Source organism: Oncorhynchus mykiss, chromosome 18 (genome assembly GCF_057628025.1).
Source record: "Oncorhynchus mykiss isolate SJ-2025 chromosome 18, ASM5762802v1, whole genome shotgun sequence".
Lineage (NCBI taxonomy): Eukaryota > Metazoa > Chordata > Actinopteri > Salmoniformes > Salmonidae > Oncorhynchus > Oncorhynchus mykiss.
In genome coordinates, this window is record NC_143039.1 from 35059648 (window position 1) to 35077598 (window position 17951).

Sequence of the window (17951 nt, forward strand, 5' to 3'; positions counted from 1 at the left end):
TTCCAATTGAAGTATCAGCGTGAAGTATCAAAATGTCCTCAGGTAAAGGCGAACTTCAGCCATGTGAGCAGGTGCTATGAGATCCGTAGCGTCCAAGGCTGCAAGAGATTCCATCAGGCTTTTATCTGCTACAGTCCCCTTGACAACCAACGTCTCCTGTTAGAGTAAGGGTTTGTTGATCCTGGAAACACTCAGTGTGGTGTATGTCGAAGGTAAGGAGGGCTAGCTTAGTGGTAAAATGGTACACCATCCCCAGTTCTTTTCAGCAAAAATTACATGTTTATGGTCTCAATCCTAATTTGAGTTCTGCACTTCATTGACATCAAAGCATGATATATGTAAAAGTTAGAGCTTGCACCTCAATTTAGTTTGGCCTTATATTTGCTGTAATATTTAGTTGACTTAGTTTTTGGGTTGTTCATGTGTTTCAGGTATCCTTCAACAGTGCATCTGTATAACAGACATAAATCAGCTGGCACAAAAGCTACTCTTCCTGAAGAAAAATGACTTTTTAGCGTAAGTGTTAGCAGCATCATAACTTACTGCTGTTTCGGACAGACGCCAGTATTTACACTACCATGAGTTCACTTGCGCTCTCTCTCTCTCTCTAAAACAGAAACTTGACCCTTAGTTTGGATGGGCCCTCCTGGAGACTGATGACTGCCCTCAGACTGCTGTCACTTAAGACAGAACAACAGTAAGAAATATTATCTTTCAGTTTTATAACACCATCAACAGTAGCTGCAAAACATTCTTAAAGAGGCAATCCACAGTTCAAATAATAACAAAGTGGTCACCCCCCCACCACTGTATAGGTAAACAGCTGAGGGGTGTGGCTGGAGAAATCTATCCATTCTCAAATATGATCCAAGAACTGACCATCCATGATATTAAAATCATGTTTTTCGAGGCTATAGTGTAATTGTTTATAAACAGTGGAGTAAGAAAACAAGCTCATATTTAGTTTTGATAGGGTACGACCATTGAATTAAGCTCAGGAGGCATTTATAAATTATATTATTTTAGAATCAATGGGTATACACAGCATGTGGACACCTGCTCGTCGAACATCTCATTCCAAAATCACAGGCATTAATATGGAGTTGGTCCCCCCCCTTTGCTGCTATAACAGCCTCCACTTTTCTGGGAAGGCTTTCCACTAGATGTTGGAACATTGCTGTGGGGACTGGCTTCCGTTCAGCCACGAGCATTAGTGAGGTCGGGCACTGATGTTGGGCGATTAGGCCTGGCTCGCAGTTAGCATTCTTAATCATCCCAAAGGTGTTCGATGGGGTTGAGTTCAGGGCTCTGTGCAAGCCAGTCAGGTTCTTCCACACCGATCTCGACAAACCATTTCTGTATGGACCTCGCTTTGTGCATGGGGGCATTGTCATGCTGAAACAGAAAAGGGCCTTCCCCAAAAACTGGAGACAAAGTTGGAATCACAGAATCGTTTAGAAGGTCATTGTTAATAGTTTCCTTTACTGGAACTATGGGGCCTAGCCCAAACCATGAAAAACAGCCCCAATTGGCACTATGCATTCGGGCAGGTAGCGTCCTCCTAGCATCTGCCAAATCCAGATTTGTCCGTGGCACTGCCAGATGGTGTCACTCCAGACCGTGTTTCCACTGTCCAGAATCCAATGGCAGCGAGCTTCACAATACCAGCACTTACACTTGACTGGGGGCAGCTCTAACAGGGCAAAAATTTGACCAACTAACTTGTTGGAAAGGTGGCATCCTATGACTATGCCACATTGGAAGTCACTGAGCTCTTCAGTATGGGCCATTCTAATGACAATGTTTGTCTATGGTGATTGCATGGCTATGTGCTAAATTTTATACACTTGTCAGCAACAGGTGTGGCTGAAATGGCCAAATCCACTAATTTGGACATGTAGTGTATATAAATGTAAAAGTACCAAAATGTGTGTACCAATCGCAGATCAAGATTGCTTAAAATTGGAATGATTTTGAAGTGTGTGAATGTCTTTCAGCCTTTTCTGGAAGTGTCCTCTTGGGGGCGGTGGTGAGCCAGGACAGAGAGGAGTGGAGTGTTGATGCAGCCCTTAGGCTTTGTCACTACTTGATGATTGACAACACTAGAACTCTGGACAAGGTACCATAGGAAAGAGACCTGCACTTTAAATCCAAAATAGAAAAAGCCAAAAACAAACCCATAGATGCTCAAAACATGTAATGAAAAAGTATGGGGGTGTGACTTAAACCAAGAGATGTCAGTCTCTAATGGCAGAAAAAAAACAGTCTCAGGGTGACAGGATTACAAAGATATAATAGTTGGAAACTGTCAGCCTTAACAAAAAGGTAGTATGTATAGTGCCGATCACCTGAAAGAATACAAGACTAGAGAAGGACAAAAACTCATGAAGACAGAGGTGCGATGTAGGAAAGTCAGAGACAAGCAGAAAACAGAATTCAGGAGCAGAGAAGGACAAAGAAATGAATGAACACAGACAAATCGAGAGCAGGAAAGAGACAAAGCACAAAGAACGAAGCAGAAAAGCTAAGAAAGTCATGAAGACAAGGTACCGTAGTTGAGTTGCACTTGACACCCATGGCTATAATTGGGTTCAGTTATTCTCCATTGGCCACTTGAGCAGATGCTTGCACCTACAGACGTAGAATAGATCAAGCTTATTTAGGTTTTTGCTGATGAGCTGATTCTAGGATCTGACAATGAGCTTGTTTTGAAATTGTGAGGCTTTATCCTCGTTTTTCCAGATATCTCAACTAACCGAGAGAGCAGACAAGTCTCTCAAGGAGCAGCTAGCTGTGGTGGAATGTCTACGACGAAAGGAGCAAGGAATTCTGGGTCTTAACCAGGAAATGCTACAGAGTCTTCAGAAACAATTGTTGCCAAGCAGACAGAACAGCATGCACAACTTAGTATGATGTTCCAGAACCGGTCACTTTATCACAGGCTATGCTTCTATGAGGAGACTACCATGTCTGTTTCATTATCAGTGCAGTGGAAGTGGCCCACCAAAAGGACACTGTCACGAGTTGTTTCCATTAACTTGTCCAGCGATTCAATTCAAAGAAATCAGGGGTGCGCTACGTTCGCTTGAACGTTTGCGGAACAGTTTGTACTGAATGACACATTTTCCTAAAGTTTTTCATATGTTATTGAACACTTTGAAGTGGGTTTGCCATGGTGTGGGTTAAAGCAATGAGTGACACATTTAAAAGACAGCGGTGCATTTTGAACCCACACCCCTCCATGTTTTTTCAACTGATAGTTTCAGTACAGCACAGTTTCTGTTCCGTTCCGTTATGTACTGAACGTAGCCCTGTTAACTCTGGCCAATCACAGTGAGGGTTACCTGAGGACAGTGTGTTGACAAGAGGACAAACTATTTGGAAGTGACCCATCTCAACACTTCTGATATGCCCTCAGAGAGTGGTACAGGTGGACAATAGTATCTCTCCAATCCCGGAAAGCCTCCACTAACAGGACATTGCTGTTTCCCCACCTTAGATTAATCATTTAGTGAGAATTTCTCTGGTCACAAATGACACATGAAAAGCACAGTTGCAGTTAATGTAGAATTCAAGTTGGGTCATGTTCAGTAAGTCACCAAACTGAAAACCTTTTTCAAACAGAAGGTTCTACAGATATGTTGCGAAATGATTTTCTACAGTGTGTCCTACTAAGCATGCCACTAATGTGTTGCTGTGTTGGAGGCTGTAAAAAATGTCAATGCTTGAGGATTAACAAAGGTTTTTAATAAAAGGACAAACCTCAAATGTGCTGTATGTAATTACACTAAGCAGAGCAAACATTTAGACATCCATCCCATTTGATATGTTTTGATAAACTCAAACTTTGCACATATTTACATTGTATTGGAATGACTGGCAAGTACTTTACACCACCGATTAAGTTGTACTTTAAAGTATTATTTTCTTGGGGTATCTGTACTATTACTTCACTACATTCCTATAGAAAGTATTGTACTTTTTATTCCATACATTTTCCCTTCCAACCAAAAACTCGTTACATTTTGAACGCTGAGCAGGACAGAAAAAAAAAAGTGAAATTCACACACTTATCAAGAGAACAAGTGGTCATCCCTACTGCCTATGCTCTGGCGGTCTCACTAAACACATGCATCTTTTGTAAATAAATGTCTGAATGTTAGAGTGTGCCCCTGGCTATCCTTAGGAATTTGAATTTATACTTTTACTTTTGATACTTAAGTATATTTGAGCAATTACATTTACAACCCAAATAGTTTTAGACTTACTCAAGTAGAATTTTACTGGGTGACTTATTTGAGTAACTTTCTATTAAGGTATCTTTACTACTACTCAAGTATGACAATTGGGTACTTTTTCCACCACTGCTGGCCAAAAATACATAGGAAATATGAGAGGCAGAATTTGGGGGCCTGTCTTTGACAAGGGGAATGCTGGACAAGTGTCTGTCCGCCTCAGAGTTGAATAACCAACCTCTTACGGACTTGTTTCTTTTGCACCATCTCCATGGAAACTGTGGCATCATACAAAGGCACTGGGTCCTCTAGCTGGGGCCTGCATAAGACAGAGGGCAATGTGAGCGCTGTCCACCAGGATAAACAAACTCAAACATACCAATATCAAACATACAGTATAACCATGCTTACTCAAACATTTTTCACCCCTCTTTCGTGATATCCAAATTGATAGTAACAGTCTTGTCCCATTGCTGCAACTCCCATACAGACTCGGGAGAGGCGAAGGTCGAGAGCCATGTGTCCTCCGAAACACGACCCCGCCAAGCCGCACTGCTTCTTGACACACTGCTCGCTTAACCTGGAAGCCAGCTGCATCAATGTGTCGGAGAAAACACTGTACAGCTGGCAACCGAAGTCAGCGTGCATGCACCCAGCCCGCCAAAAGGAGTCGATAGAGTGCGATGGGTCAAGGACATCCCGGCCGGCCAAACCCTCCCCCAACGACGCTGGGCCAATTGTGCGCCACCTCATGGGTCTCCCGGTCGCGGTCGAACCCAGTCTGTAGTGGCGCCTCAAGGACTGCAATGCAGTACCTTAGACCGCTGTGCCACTCGGGAGGCCCTTGCTTATTCACACTCGCACTGCACATACACTCATTATTGCAGTTCTGCTGTACCTTAAGGTCCCAGTGGAAAGCTTCTCCACTATATCCTTCATGATGTCTGAAAAGGAGCATGTAAGGTTAACATGTAACACAAAAGCAATTATATTATCATCAATGCTCAATCCCTTATATCAGATTTTCATTTTAATATGTTTGTTTCATCTCAATGAATTAGAGTTAGATTTTAAATTCCTGCCTCCTCCAGAGGCTGACCCAGAGGGGCTGGGTAGGCTAAAGGATACGGAGGTACCTCCCCTGGCGGGCACTGGATGCCCCCCACACCTCCTCGTTGAGGAAGGACAGGGAGGCGGCCTTCAGGAAGAGGCTGCGGCTATCTGGAGGGTCCAGCTATGAAACAGAAGAGACGAGCGCAGATTAAATCCCAAACAAAAGACGTTGTGTACTTACTTGAGCAAATCCACTTGAAGGTCAACGGGAAGACTGCGATAAATACAGTTGAAGTTCACATACACTTAGGTCGGAGTAATTAAAACTCATTTTTCAACCACTCCACAAATTTTGGCAAGTCGGTTAAGGACATCTACTTTGAAAATGACAAGTCATTTTTCCAACAATTGTTTACAGACAGATTATTCCACTTATAATTCACTGTATCACAATTCCAGTGGGTCAGAAGTTTACATGCACTAAGTTGACTGTGCATTTAAACAGCTTGGAAAATTCCAGAAAATGATGTCATGGCTTTAGAAGCTTCTAATAGGATAATTGACATCATTTGAGTCAATTGGAGGTGTACCTGTGGATGTATTTCAAGGCCTACCTTCAAACTCAGTGCCTCTTTGCTTGACATCATGGGAAAATCAAAAGAAATCAGCCAAGACCTCAGGATTTTTTTTTTGTAGACCTCCGCAAGTCTGGTTCATCCTTGGGAGCAATTTCCAAACGCCTAAAGGTACCACGTTCATCTGTATAAACACCATGGGACCATGCAGCCGTCATACCGCTCAGGAAGGAGACGCGTGGTGTCTCCTAGGTATTAGCGTACTTTGGTGCGAAAAGTGCAAATCAATCCCAGAACAACAGCAAAGGACCTTGTGAAGATGCTGGAGGAAACAGGTACCAAAGTATCTATATCCACAGTAAAACGAGTTCTATATCGACATAACCTGAAAGGCCACTCAGCAAGGAAGAAGCCACTGCTCCAAAACTGCCATAAAAAAGCCAGACTATAGTTTGCAACTGCACATGGGGACAAAGATCGTACCTTTTTGATTAAACAAAAATAGAACTGTTTGGCCATAATGACCATCGTTATGTTCGGAAGAAAAAGGGTGAAGCTTGCAAGCCAAAAAACACCATCCCAACCGTGAAGCATGGGGTGGCAGCATCATGTTGTGGGGGATCTTTGCTGCAGGAGGGACTGGTGCACTTCACAAAATAGATGGCATTATGAGGATGGAAAATTATGTGGATATTGAAGCAACATCAAGACATCAGTCAGGAAGATAAAGCTTGGTCGCAAACGGGTCCAAATGGACAATGACCCCAAGCATACTTCCAAAGTTGTGGCAAAATGGCTTAAGAACAAGAATGTCAAGGTATTGGAGTGGCCATCACAAAGCCCTGACATTAATCCTATAGAAAATGTGTGGGCAGAACTGAAAAAATATGTGCGAGCAAGGAGGCCTACAAACCTGACTCAGTTACACCAGCTCTGTCAGGAGGAATGGGCCAAAATTCACCCAGCTTATTGTGGAAAGCTTGTGGAAGGCTACCCGAAACATTTGACTCAAGTTAAACCATTTAAAGGCAGTGCTCCCAAATACTAATTGAGTATATGTAAACTTCTGACCCACTGGGAATGTGATGAAAAAAATAAAAGCTGAAATAAATAGATCTCTACTATTATTCTGACATTTCACAATCTTAAAATGAAGTGGTGATCCTAACTGTCCTAAGACAATTAATTTTTACTAGGATTTAATGTCAGGAATTGTGAAAAACTGAGTTTAAATGTATTGGGCTAAGGTTTATGTAAACTTCCGACTTCAACTGTACACATTATTACAGGAAACACCATTAACCCAGATCTCTTCACTCCTCCCAACATAACAGACCTTGCACACTGCCAATGTTTTTTTGCAGTATGTTTAACTTCTCAGAAAGCACACATTAACAAGCTGTAACAAACAAGCAACATTTCAATCACCCATTGTATGTATGAGTGTGACAAGTAGTGATGAATAAATCTTGTCATATGATGACTAGTGGAACTGAACTGCCAAATGGCTGCTCTAATCCGACACGAATGGATGGAATACTTGACTGCAGTCTACCTGCAGGTTTTGCTCAGTTGTAACCCAGTGACCTCCGACCCCGAGCAGGGTGATGATGTCATGCTTGTAGGGCAGAAGACACCTGGCCTCTGGCTCCTCCTCATGCAATCTCACTGGAGGAACACACACATCACCACAATCACTTCGAAACACACCTCTTAAGCTTGTGTCAGGGGTATAAAAACAACAGGGCACAACAATGACTCCATTTTCCTTCTATTCCTGTTACAAAGCTTTACCGTTGTGTTAAAATACAAATCACAGAAGCATACACTCACAGCACTACGATTCATGTTAGACAAAGCTAGCTAGCATAATGGATAACAACAATCTATGGCCCTACATTGGCTTCTTACCTCCAGAGTCAATGACAATGTCCACCCCTAGACCGCCTGTCTCTTCCAAACAGGAATCCACCAGGTCCACCTTGGTATCCCACACACCTATCACTCTGGCTAGACACAGGACAGGGAAATCCCTTATGAAGGCTACATGCCAAACAGTGTGCAAACAATAAATAAGCATTTTTGGTACTCCATTTCCATTGACCTGCAAGGGGACACACACACACAAGACTTACCTACAAGAGACTCTCGCACTCCTAGAATGTGTGATTTGAGTCAAAGGAGTGACAGAGGTAAGAGTGGTAACAGCGGAGAATGAGAGAGGAAACAGAGAGCATAGACTAGGATTAAATACTACGGGACAGTTTCCCTGTGAATTTCCATCTAGCATGCTTTTCAGTCCGGGACTGCTTAACCTGTGTCTGAGAAACCGGCCCTGTGTGTTGCTGTCAGAACTTTACTACCTTATTTTTCATGATGAGAGTAGTTTAGGTAACTGATAGTAACACTGTCTCTTCACATCCATTATTACCCGGCTGCATCAATTTACAATCCTCAACTTCAACACATTCTCTACTGTGACACCACTTGTCTATTCACACACACACACACACACACACACACACACACACACGTTGGCCCCCTCCCTGTTCTCACCGACGCTGGGCCGAAGCTGCTCCAGGAACTTCTGGTCTTCGGAGGACAGAGCTGACGCCAGTACTTTAACCCCATGGTAGTGGGCCAGCTGGATGGACAGAACTCCAAAGGGCTGAAAGGCATAAACACAGCCAAAATAGCAGTTTGTAGTCTTGTTCTCTTAAAGACAATTGTGTGCTACTATTAAGATTCTTTGCTGCCATCTTCTTGTGATGTCCAATTATGGATTTCTACAGTCCCATTGAATGCTCAGATGAGGGGCCACTATGGGGAAATACCTACACTGGCTCCATCCAGCACCAGCAGTGTGTGCCCGGATGCCATACGGGCTAGGGTATGGAGGGCTGTATAGGCCCGGAGTCCATCCCGAATAGCCCCTGCCACCTCCACCCATCTCAACTTCTCTGGCTTCTGCACTGGTGAACGAACACAAAAGTCACTCATTTATTGCAAGAAGAAACAATGACTTAATTTGTACCAACAAATCCCTTTGTTAATTTGTACCAAAAAATGCTAATAGATGCAATAGATGTACTTGTTTAACACTTGGATTTTGAACTTGTGCAACATACCAAGATGATTCTCGTTGATGACGACGGCTTCGCACAAACCAGACATCGCTGTATCCAAGGGCAGAATTCCTGTCATGCGAAAGAAGGGAAAAGCAAAGCCTAGATAAATACACCATGGTCATATCCAAAAATGATAAATGGGAAGGGTCTTTCAATAGGTTATCGGGAACATTGCCGATGACAATGTCAGAATCATCAAAATAAGGGGATGTTTTGAAGCTCTATGATTTATCCTTATGTAGCGGGTTCAGATCCCACCTGTAACATTTACCTACAACTTCATCATCAGGTTGGAAAAAGGTCACCTTAGGCCCAACTGAAGACAGAACAAAAATATTGCAAACGATTAAAGGTTTGTTCCAAAAATATAGTACGTTGTGAAATTAAATGTGCTAAACATCAAAGTCATAAACAAGGTCAATTACAATCCATGAAGTGGATATCCTGTTTACCTTGGAGGACGATCCCAACAATCTCCCTCCCTACTGGCACCAGGTCCCTTTGCAACTTTAGATCCTCATGTAGCTAACCAGAGGACAGAGGGTAAGGAAATGTGACAAGTAGCCCATACAGCCATACATGATGTGTGGTCTGGTAAGGTAGGCCTGTCCTACAGCAACCCTGACCAAAAGCAACATATACTTTGGTCCCCAATTTTTGTTTTTTCATTTTAAGCAGCATATTGAAAGTGACAACAGTAAGTCTTGTCCATTATGACTGAGACAGTAGGTATATTGCTAGGTTGACAATACAATGAGTATAACACACAGTTACACTTACTTTTAAATCCAGTGGACTAAGGGCACATGCCTTCACTTGCACTTTAACCTGGTTGCTACCGAGGTCACTGGGTACATTCTGTGACATGTTGAAAAGACAATCAGTGAGTTTGTCAAACAGCCAACTATGAGCCTTCCTGCTAAAGTGTTGGCATGCTAGACAAAAGCGATAGCTACATTATTATGCTGGGCACTCACCGTTTCCTGGATGACAAATTTCGCCTCTGCAGCAGTTTCACCCACTTTACAGTAAAGCCCTTTCATGGTGGAAAAACTGTCAATAGGCAGGTGCAATTCACGTGCAATTAGAGCAACTGACGCCAGTTGGCAATTCTTTGTTTAACTGTACATTTCAAGTAGAAACTGTTCAATCATGTCAATGAGTATGCATATATCTTACAAAACAAATACATGTAATATTGGACATATGATATTAGCTAACGGTCTTCGGTTAAAAGAAAATGGGCAGAAAAATAGTTACCGTCCGCTAACTACGTGCATCAACAAATATTTGTATGGTTTCCTATAAATCCTACGTACGCCCAAAAATGTTGACACCGCGAGATTGGTTTAAGCTGCCCATTCGATTTTTGTTTTATCGCATTCACAGAATTCATTGTCAATCAATGATTATGGTCCAATGGGGCACTTCCATCAAATATTTCCTATTTGTGATTAGTACAATTTTACGTCGATCATATTATATCGTTCGCTGATTGGCTCGATATTGCAGATACTCAGAAAATTCAACATCTCGCGGTAGTACCCCATTTTCCAATTTGCGTAGCCTTACGGCGGGCCCTTGGTGGAAGGGAATTTGCAGTTACAGGGGAAATATCTCGCTAAATCGACCGTTGCAGGGGAATTCGTTCATTTTTATCTTATAAGTAACACACAGTTCCTTAGCTTATCAATTATTTAAGAATGGAAAACGAACGATGAGGTAAGAAAAATATGTTAATCAATCAGTAAAAATGTGGAAGAATTGCTGGCTAGCCTAGCTAGCTGGTAACAGTGGCAGTCAAGACGGTCGGTAGGAAATCGCTGCACTGCACTTATCAGCCCATTTCGTGTTATTAGCTAGCTAACCAGTCATATGCCATTGTATGCATTTTAGTGGATGATATTTCCAAGGTTCCTTACTTTAGCCAAACAAGTTAATTTGCGTTGAATGTGAAGTTAAGCAAGCTATCTAACGTTAGTTAGCAATTATTTACATTAACGTTAGTTAGCAACTAACGTTAGACGGATTAATCAGACTGTAATGCACAATGAATTGCTAACGTTAAATTATGTACAGGCTGAAACGTTTGTGTGCAAAATCGGGTAAGTGTTCCTTACAAGACAGAATGTTGAATATTTCAATTTACTCTACCGGTTGTCTCTGTGGTTCGTCTTTCCCTTCAGCTGCTCTTAATTTGAGACAAAATATCCACAAGAAATTATTGTTTACCCGACTAGAGAGCAGGTAGGTAGTTACATATGTTATTATATTGTTGGGTTCGGCACCGAGGTAATAAAGCATGCATGGCTCAATAGCTATTGATGAGAGAGAACTGAATATCTAATGTAAAACTAATTTGACATAGGTGCCTAACTGAACCATATTACCTACCTACTGCTAAAAAGTTGGATAAACAATACTTTCCTGTGGATATTGTGTGTCAAATTTCGAGCATCTGGACAAGGACAAACTGCACAGACAACCGGTAGAGTAAGTTTCAACGCTATTTTCTTTTGCAACATTCTGGCTTTTAAGGAACATTTTACAAGAGTTTTCACACGAATGTGTCAGACTGTATATACCAATGAATTATGATTTACAGCCTGACTAATCAGACTAGCTAGCAGCCAATCATGTAAGCCAACGCCTAGCAGACTGACTGGCTAGCTAACGACGGTCCATTGACAGTTAGCTGGTCAGTTAGCTTGCTACCTATGTATGCTTTAATTTTTATATTTTGCTTCGCTTCAATAGGAATGTCATGGCCATAGCTTTCTATTTGCAATAGAAAAGAAGGCTTTGGACCTAGCCATATCTAATTTGCTAGTTAGCTATTGCCAAAAGCTGGGTTGTGCCCTTGCCCTGACATCATTAGTCTTGCACAGGTTGGATTATTTTGTTTCTTTTGTTTAGCTAATGAAATTAATATCCCTCAAAAACGTGTCTACTCTAGGATATTTCTGTCTGACATCTCACCATGCCACTAGCATGCATTTGTGTGTGTTTGTCAGAGAGAGACCTGCAGAGAAAGAGAGAGTGAGTGTTTTTTAACAGCCATGTTTGGCATTGCCTCACACACACTCAGTAGCCCCACCTAAACCAAGCTCCACTGTCTGAATCTAGAAGCCATGCTTGGCTGTCAAGAAAGATCATATAAATTATTAATGTGCATTGAACTTTGTTGCTGTCAATGACACCCTATCCCAACTTATCTTGATTTGATGGGCATGAAGGAAGTGACATGCTTTGATTTTGGTCACAAGGCCATAGCATAGAGTGCTTTTTGCCACCACAGTTTCACTTTCCAGCGCTATTGCCTGCTGAGTTTTGGCTGACTTGTAGGAGACCCACTGTGCTGCTCTGGCGCAAATTTTTAGTGTTAGCATGCTAATTCAGTTATTTGGTTTTCTGCTTTGGCGTCTTAACAGCAAAGGCTGGGGGAACTGCTTTGCTGGACTTGCATCTCCCTCTCAAATGGGGCTTTGGATTTTTCTGTTTATCAGCTTTATTCAATACTATAGATTATGGCTGGGCGGTATACTGTATTTTACTATATACCGGTATTGATGCATGGACCATTTGGGGTTTTTACTTTACCTTCTATAACGGTATTTGAATATTTGATTTGTTAAATGTGATTTGCCTTGTGTAACCTTTTATAGTTTAAACCACTACGACGGTAGGCCGTCATTGTAAATAAGAATTTGTTCTTAACTGACTTGCCTAGTTAAATAAAGGTTAAATAAAAATAACTTGAGTCATCCCTCTCCACTCTCTCCATTCCTTTTTCTACACAGACCTATCCCCTCACTTTCCTTCTATTAAGAAATCCACAAGCGTTATAAAATGACACTTAGTTTATTTTTCTTACATCTGCAAACAGCTAGTTTGTTTTTCCTTACCATATTTTAGCTAAATCATGTTAGCTGCTAATGCTAATAACTAGTTAGCTGGTTAGCTAGCTGGCTAGCTAGCTATTAAAAATACTTTGGTTCCTACCCTGTCACAATAACTCCTCCCTGACATTTTCATTTGTTGTCATATCAAACAACACTGTATTTAAAGTGCCCACTAATATTTATATTCCACGGGAGGATGGCTCATAATAATGTCTGGGATGGAGTATAATGGCTGGAATGGTGTGAATGGTATCAAACATGTTTGCAGCCATTATTATGACTTGTCCTCCCCTCAGCAGCCTCCACTGTTATATTCTAAATATAGAATTAGAATAAACATTCTATTTCCATGATTCCAAATGTTCACCCAAGTGTGTTGATCTAAATCGCAAGTCAAATCACAATTGCAACATTTGGTGACCAAATAAGTTCTCAATTTTTTGGGGCCCATATTGTGCAGCCATGTGAGGAAATGCAGAAAATGATTAAAGTGCAGTACATTTTTTGGTTGAATTGAATAGTATAAAACATTCAGAATGAAGTGACCCATTGAAATCACTTAGTATGTATGCTGCCACCCGAGGGGCACGTACTACTCATAAAGCAAATTTCTAAACATAAAATACTGTCATACTGAGAGAGAAAAAACTGATATGATAATTTGGCCATATCGCCGAGCACTACTATGGAGTCATGGCAAGAAAACAGCCAGCGCAATGTTCTGTGTTAAGAAATGCAGTCTTGTTGACGGTAGGTAGATTCACTATACACATAGTACTGACTTGGCTTTTGAACTGGGAATTTTCCCCTCAGGACTGAACATGGTGTGGTTATTGCAGAGGGAATTCCAGACTTTTCATAGCGCAGGGAAAACGGCCCACCAAACCTAATCGTTTCTGCGTTTTTACATTAACCTTTGACTGAGCTGATCTGCATCGGGGCTTATGGGCTGACTGATAGGCAGTGGGCTTGTGTTGTGTGTGTGTGTGTGCGCATGCACGTGAGGAGAGAGCTTTGGCTGCACAGTTGCAGATACTGCAGCGCTCCTATCTATCGCTCCTGGGTTGCTCAGCTACAGGGCAACCTTGACTTGACATTGGCTGGAGCATGGCGTTTCAGGTCCTCGACAGGAAAGTGTCACATTAAATTCCCACCAGCAATCCACACAGTCAACTGCAGTGCATTTTTCCCCCCAGCATATTTAATTATACTGCCAAAGCAACATGATATAGGTTACAGCTAGATATGTTTCAAAGAAGCAGGCAATGCCCTTGTCCTGGCGTACACCATAGACGCTGTTGCTAACCGAGTGCCCCGTTCCCCACCTCAACCTTTTGACCCTTGACCAGTGAACCAGAGCTGCCCTTTGGGGACCAGACTTCCAATTGGTTGCACAGCATTCACTGCAGGATCTGTGGGCCCGAGATAGACAAGCCATCTGATAGTTAGATAGTTGTATGATGGTTTCTTAAACACCAACTCCCCTTTATCCAAGGTCATGTTAGTTTGATGAGCGATAATTCTGATGTTGGTGCTGCAGTTGGGAGTAGGATTCCCTCATGTCTGCATGAGGTTTGGATCTCTCTTGGAGATGGTGGAAATAACTGTGTGTGTGTTGCACAGTTCTCACCTCTACAGTGCATTCAGAAAGTATTCAGACCCTTTGACTTTTGCCACATTTTGTTACGTTACAGCCTTATTCTAAAATGTATTAAATCGACCCCCCCCCCCCCCCCCCAATCTACACACAATACCCCATAATTACATTATATAAATGTGTGTATATATTTTTTTAAACTGAAAAAATCACCTTTTTAAATAAGTATTCAGACCCTTTACTCAGTACTTTATTGAAGAACCTTTTATCAGCAATTACAGCCTAGAGTCTTCTTGGGTGTGATGCTACAAGCTTGGGACACCTGTATTTGGGGAGTTATTCCCATTCTTCTCTTCAGATGCTTTCAAGATCTGTCAGTGTTGGATGGGGAGCGTTGCTGCACAGCTATTTAAGGCTCTCCAGAGATGTTTGGTGGGGTTCAAGTCCGTGCTCTGGCTGGGTCACTCAAGGACATTCAGATACTTGTCCCGAAGCCACTCCTGCGTTGTGTTGGCTGTGTGCTTAGGGTTGTTGTCCTGTTGGAAGGTGTACCTTCACCCCAGTCTGAGTGCTCTGGAGTAGGTTTTCATCAAGGATCTCTCTGTACTTTAGGTTCCTTTTGGCAAACTCAAAGCGGGCTGTCGTACCTTTTACTGAGGAGTGGCTTCCATCTGGTCGCTCTAGCATAAAGGCCTGATTGGTGGAGTGCTGCAGAGATGGTTGTCCTTCTCATAGGCTCTCCCATCTCCACAGAGGAACTCTAGAGCTCTGGCAGTGACCATCGGGTTCTTGGTCACCTCCCGGACCAAGGCCCTTCTCCCCCGATTGCTCAGTTTGGCCGGGCGGCCAGCTCTAGGAAGAGTGACACCTCCTTTTTATTCCTTTCTTCAGCCGATCCAAATGGGCCCGTGTCTATGCGACTTGGATCACTTCGTATGTCTGTGTTTTGCTAGCTTTTTCTCCTACACTTTTTTTGTTTGGATTTTTCACAATGCTTTTTTTGCCGCTATTAGTATTCTTCTGAGCAGCTCAAGGACACTATAAAAGTCACTTGATGACTTAAACAGCATCCCCACCTGTGCAGGGATTTTTCTGACATAGGCAGCACGCCCAAGGGTTTCTAAGTCCAAACGGAACATTTCCAAACTATGAAGTATTGATTTTGTTATTAAGTTTGAGCACAAGAACACAGCATTAGCCATGGCATATTTTCCTGCAATTATATGCATTATCTTTAAAACTGCAAAGTTTTCTCAGCTCCATGGCAGAATATGTAGAATCCTTGGAAATTTGCTTTAAAACTGCAACATTTTCTCTGTTTCATGGAGAAATTCCTAGAACTGCAAGAAATTAGCTTGAATGCTAAAATTGCTAAATACATTTAAAAAAAGATGGGGGGGGGCTTCTATCGTTTTCTCAAATGAATCCGTGCCGACAGTGCCAATAATAGTTTTTTGTGTGTAAAATAATCTTTTTTTTTTTTTTTTAATCTAATTTGACCAACATAATACATTTAATTCATATCATTACAAATCTGTTTTCACATCAATAAATGGCTTCATTATTATGCTACTTAACATGATTTACATAATTTAAGAGTCCATGGAAGTTTTTGTAGGTCAACTTGTTTTTTGGAGTCCAGCGTTTTGAATTATTTTAAATTCCGTTTTGATTTGTTTAAAAATTGTTTGAGGTGACAAGTTGTTTTATAGTCAATACATTTTGTCTTCCAAATATTATTGTTCACAATGCAGTCCACCATAGATCTTTAGTATTGTCAACCATTTGAGTATCAAAAACACAGTGAAAGACAGTCTTGCAATTTATACATACATCAAAATCAATTATTCTCATCAGGTACCATATTTATTTAGTTCTGTAGCAGTTCAATAAAATATGTTTTAAACTCATCACTACAATTTGGCATTTCCACGTCCCCTGCCACGCCCACCACCTAAGCCTATTTTTGATCCTGAAAAAACACTCCTGTGCCATTAGTCAGCCCCACTTGGTGCTGTTCACTTTAACTAGTAGGGTTGTGACCTGCAATATTTTTTCTGGTCCCAGGCATGCCGTTCCGGTACCTCTTACCGTGCAGGAGCTGATAGGACAGTCTATGACTTGGGTGGCTTGATTCTTTAACAATTTTTAGGGCCTAGCCCTAATAGGTTCACAGTCCCTCTACTTAGCCACTGTTGTCCTCCAGTGTGGCACTGCTGTTGACGTCAACATTACAGGCAAGAATGTGATAACAGTAGCGGCACAGGACTTTCACACCAGAGTGTGTCTAGGTGAGGGTGAGAGGGACGTGAAGTGGGGTCTATTATTACCCCTCACACTGTCCTGTCACCCCATGCCCCACTTAAGACGGAGAACAAAAACACATCAACTTCCAGTTCCACTGCCTCCCGGGTGGCGCAGTGGTTAAGGGCGCTGTACTGCAGCGCCAGCTGTGCCATCAGAGTCCCTGGGTTCGCGCCCAGGCTCTGTCGTAACCGGCCGCGACCGGGAGGTCCGTGGGGCGACGCACAATTGGCCTAGCGTCGTCCGGGTTAGGGAGGGATTGGTCGGTAGGGATCTCCTTGTCTCATCGCGCACCAGCGACTCCTGTGGCGGGCCGGGCGCAGTGCGCGCTAGCCAAGGTTGCCAGGTGCACGGTGTAGCCTCCAACACATTGGTGCGGCTGGCTTCCGGGTTGGATGCGCGCCGGAGGACGCATGACATTCAACCTTCGTCTCTCCCGAGCCCGTACAGGAGTTGTAGCAATGAGACAAGATAGTAGCTACAATTGGATACTACGAAATTGGGGAGAAAAAGGGGTTGTTTAAAAAAAAAAAAAAAAAACAGTTTTTGTTTTAAAAAAAAATAGTTTTACCCCTTTTTCTCCCCAATTTCGTGGTATCCAATTGTAGCTACTATCTTGTCTCATTGCTACAACTCCCGTACGGGCTCGGGAGAGACGAAGGTTGAATGTCATGCAAAGGGTCGGAAACTTTACGGTAAATTTTGCTTAAATGATCTAAAAACAGTGAACCTTTTTTGTGGGATAAGGAAATTCTAGTTCTTGTGGAATATTTTGGTTAAACTATCCTAAATTAAATGGAAATGCAACCCTCTGCATGCACAGTGTATTCTTCCATCACATGTGCAGTCAGTGCACTCTTCCATCACATGTACAGCTGATTCTCAAGATCTTGCATACAAATGAGATGCTATTGAGCCCATACTACTACACTGTCTGAGCCAAGGACTACATACTTTCTGGTAAGTTTTGATTACAATACTGGGTGGGGTGAATATATTTCATGACATGAGTTAACTAATAAATAGTAGCCTACAGCAAAGTGTGCTTTAAATCATTTCAAACTTGTGAACAATTTCTGCAAGTTTGTTTTTGCTACCATGTGGGTTTTAGCTTGCTTGAGTGGTAATTCACCTGTTTCCATTCATGTTTCATTATA

General features: G+C 42.2%; 2 protein-coding genes across 9 annotated transcripts in view; one reads left to right on the forward strand and one right to left on the reverse strand.

The window, feature by feature from the left end:
• Nucleotides 1–3725: 3725 nt before the first annotated feature.
• On the reverse strand, nucleotides 3726–10376 carry LOC110495941 (ferry endosomal RAB5 effector complex subunit 4). 4 transcript variants are annotated; one of them, XM_090208276.1, is made up of 14 exons: nucleotides 10252–10376; nucleotides 9969–10027; nucleotides 9772–9849; nucleotides 9444–9516; nucleotides 9263–9307; nucleotides 8992–9060; nucleotides 8702–8835; nucleotides 8420–8531; nucleotides 7999–8019; nucleotides 7775–7873; nucleotides 7419–7531; nucleotides 5364–5469; nucleotides 5134–5179; nucleotides 3726–4554 (listed from the first exon to the last, which is right to left on the reverse strand). In XM_090208276.1, exons 6-14 carry the CDS (start codon nucleotides 9035–9037, stop codon nucleotides 4455–4457), a joined length of 777 nt encoding a protein of 258 aa, XP_090064402.1. In that variant the 5' UTR covers nucleotides 9038–9060; nucleotides 9263–9307; nucleotides 9444–9516; nucleotides 9772–9849; nucleotides 9969–10027; nucleotides 10252–10376; the 3' UTR covers nucleotides 3726–4454. The 4 variants fall into 4 exon arrangements, with proteins under 4 accessions (XP_090064402.1, XP_021427153.1, XP_021427154.1 ...); XM_021571478.3 differs by having other exon boundaries at nucleotides 9969–10044; XM_021571479.3 differs by lacking the exon at nucleotides 7999–8019 and having other exon boundaries at nucleotides 9969–10044; nucleotides 10252–10362.
• A 152-nt stretch (nucleotides 10377–10528) lies between these two features.
• LOC110495939 (intersectin-1) overlaps nucleotides 10529–17951 on the forward strand; it is a 62671-nt gene continuing 55248 nt past the window's right edge. For all 5 annotated transcript variants that reach the window (XM_090208275.1, XM_021571477.3, XM_090208272.1 and 2 more), the window contains exon 1: nucleotides 10529–10713. The gene's annotated coding sequence lies outside the window, so the exon portion shown is untranslated. The remainder of the gene's footprint in view (nucleotides 10714–17951) is intronic.

Coding starts and splice junctions, on each gene's coding strand:
- LOC110495941 (XM_021571478.3), bottom strand. CDS start 10,271: ATGCACGTAGTTAGCGGACG. Junction 8,836..8,991: donor CATCAACGAGAATCATCTTG/GTATGTTGCACA, acceptor TTCGTTCACCAG/TGCAGAAGCCAGAGAAGTTG. Junction 4,555..5,133: donor CTTTCCACTGGGACCTTAAG/GTACAGCAGAAC, acceptor TGTCTTATGCAG/GCCCCAGCTAGAGGACCCAG.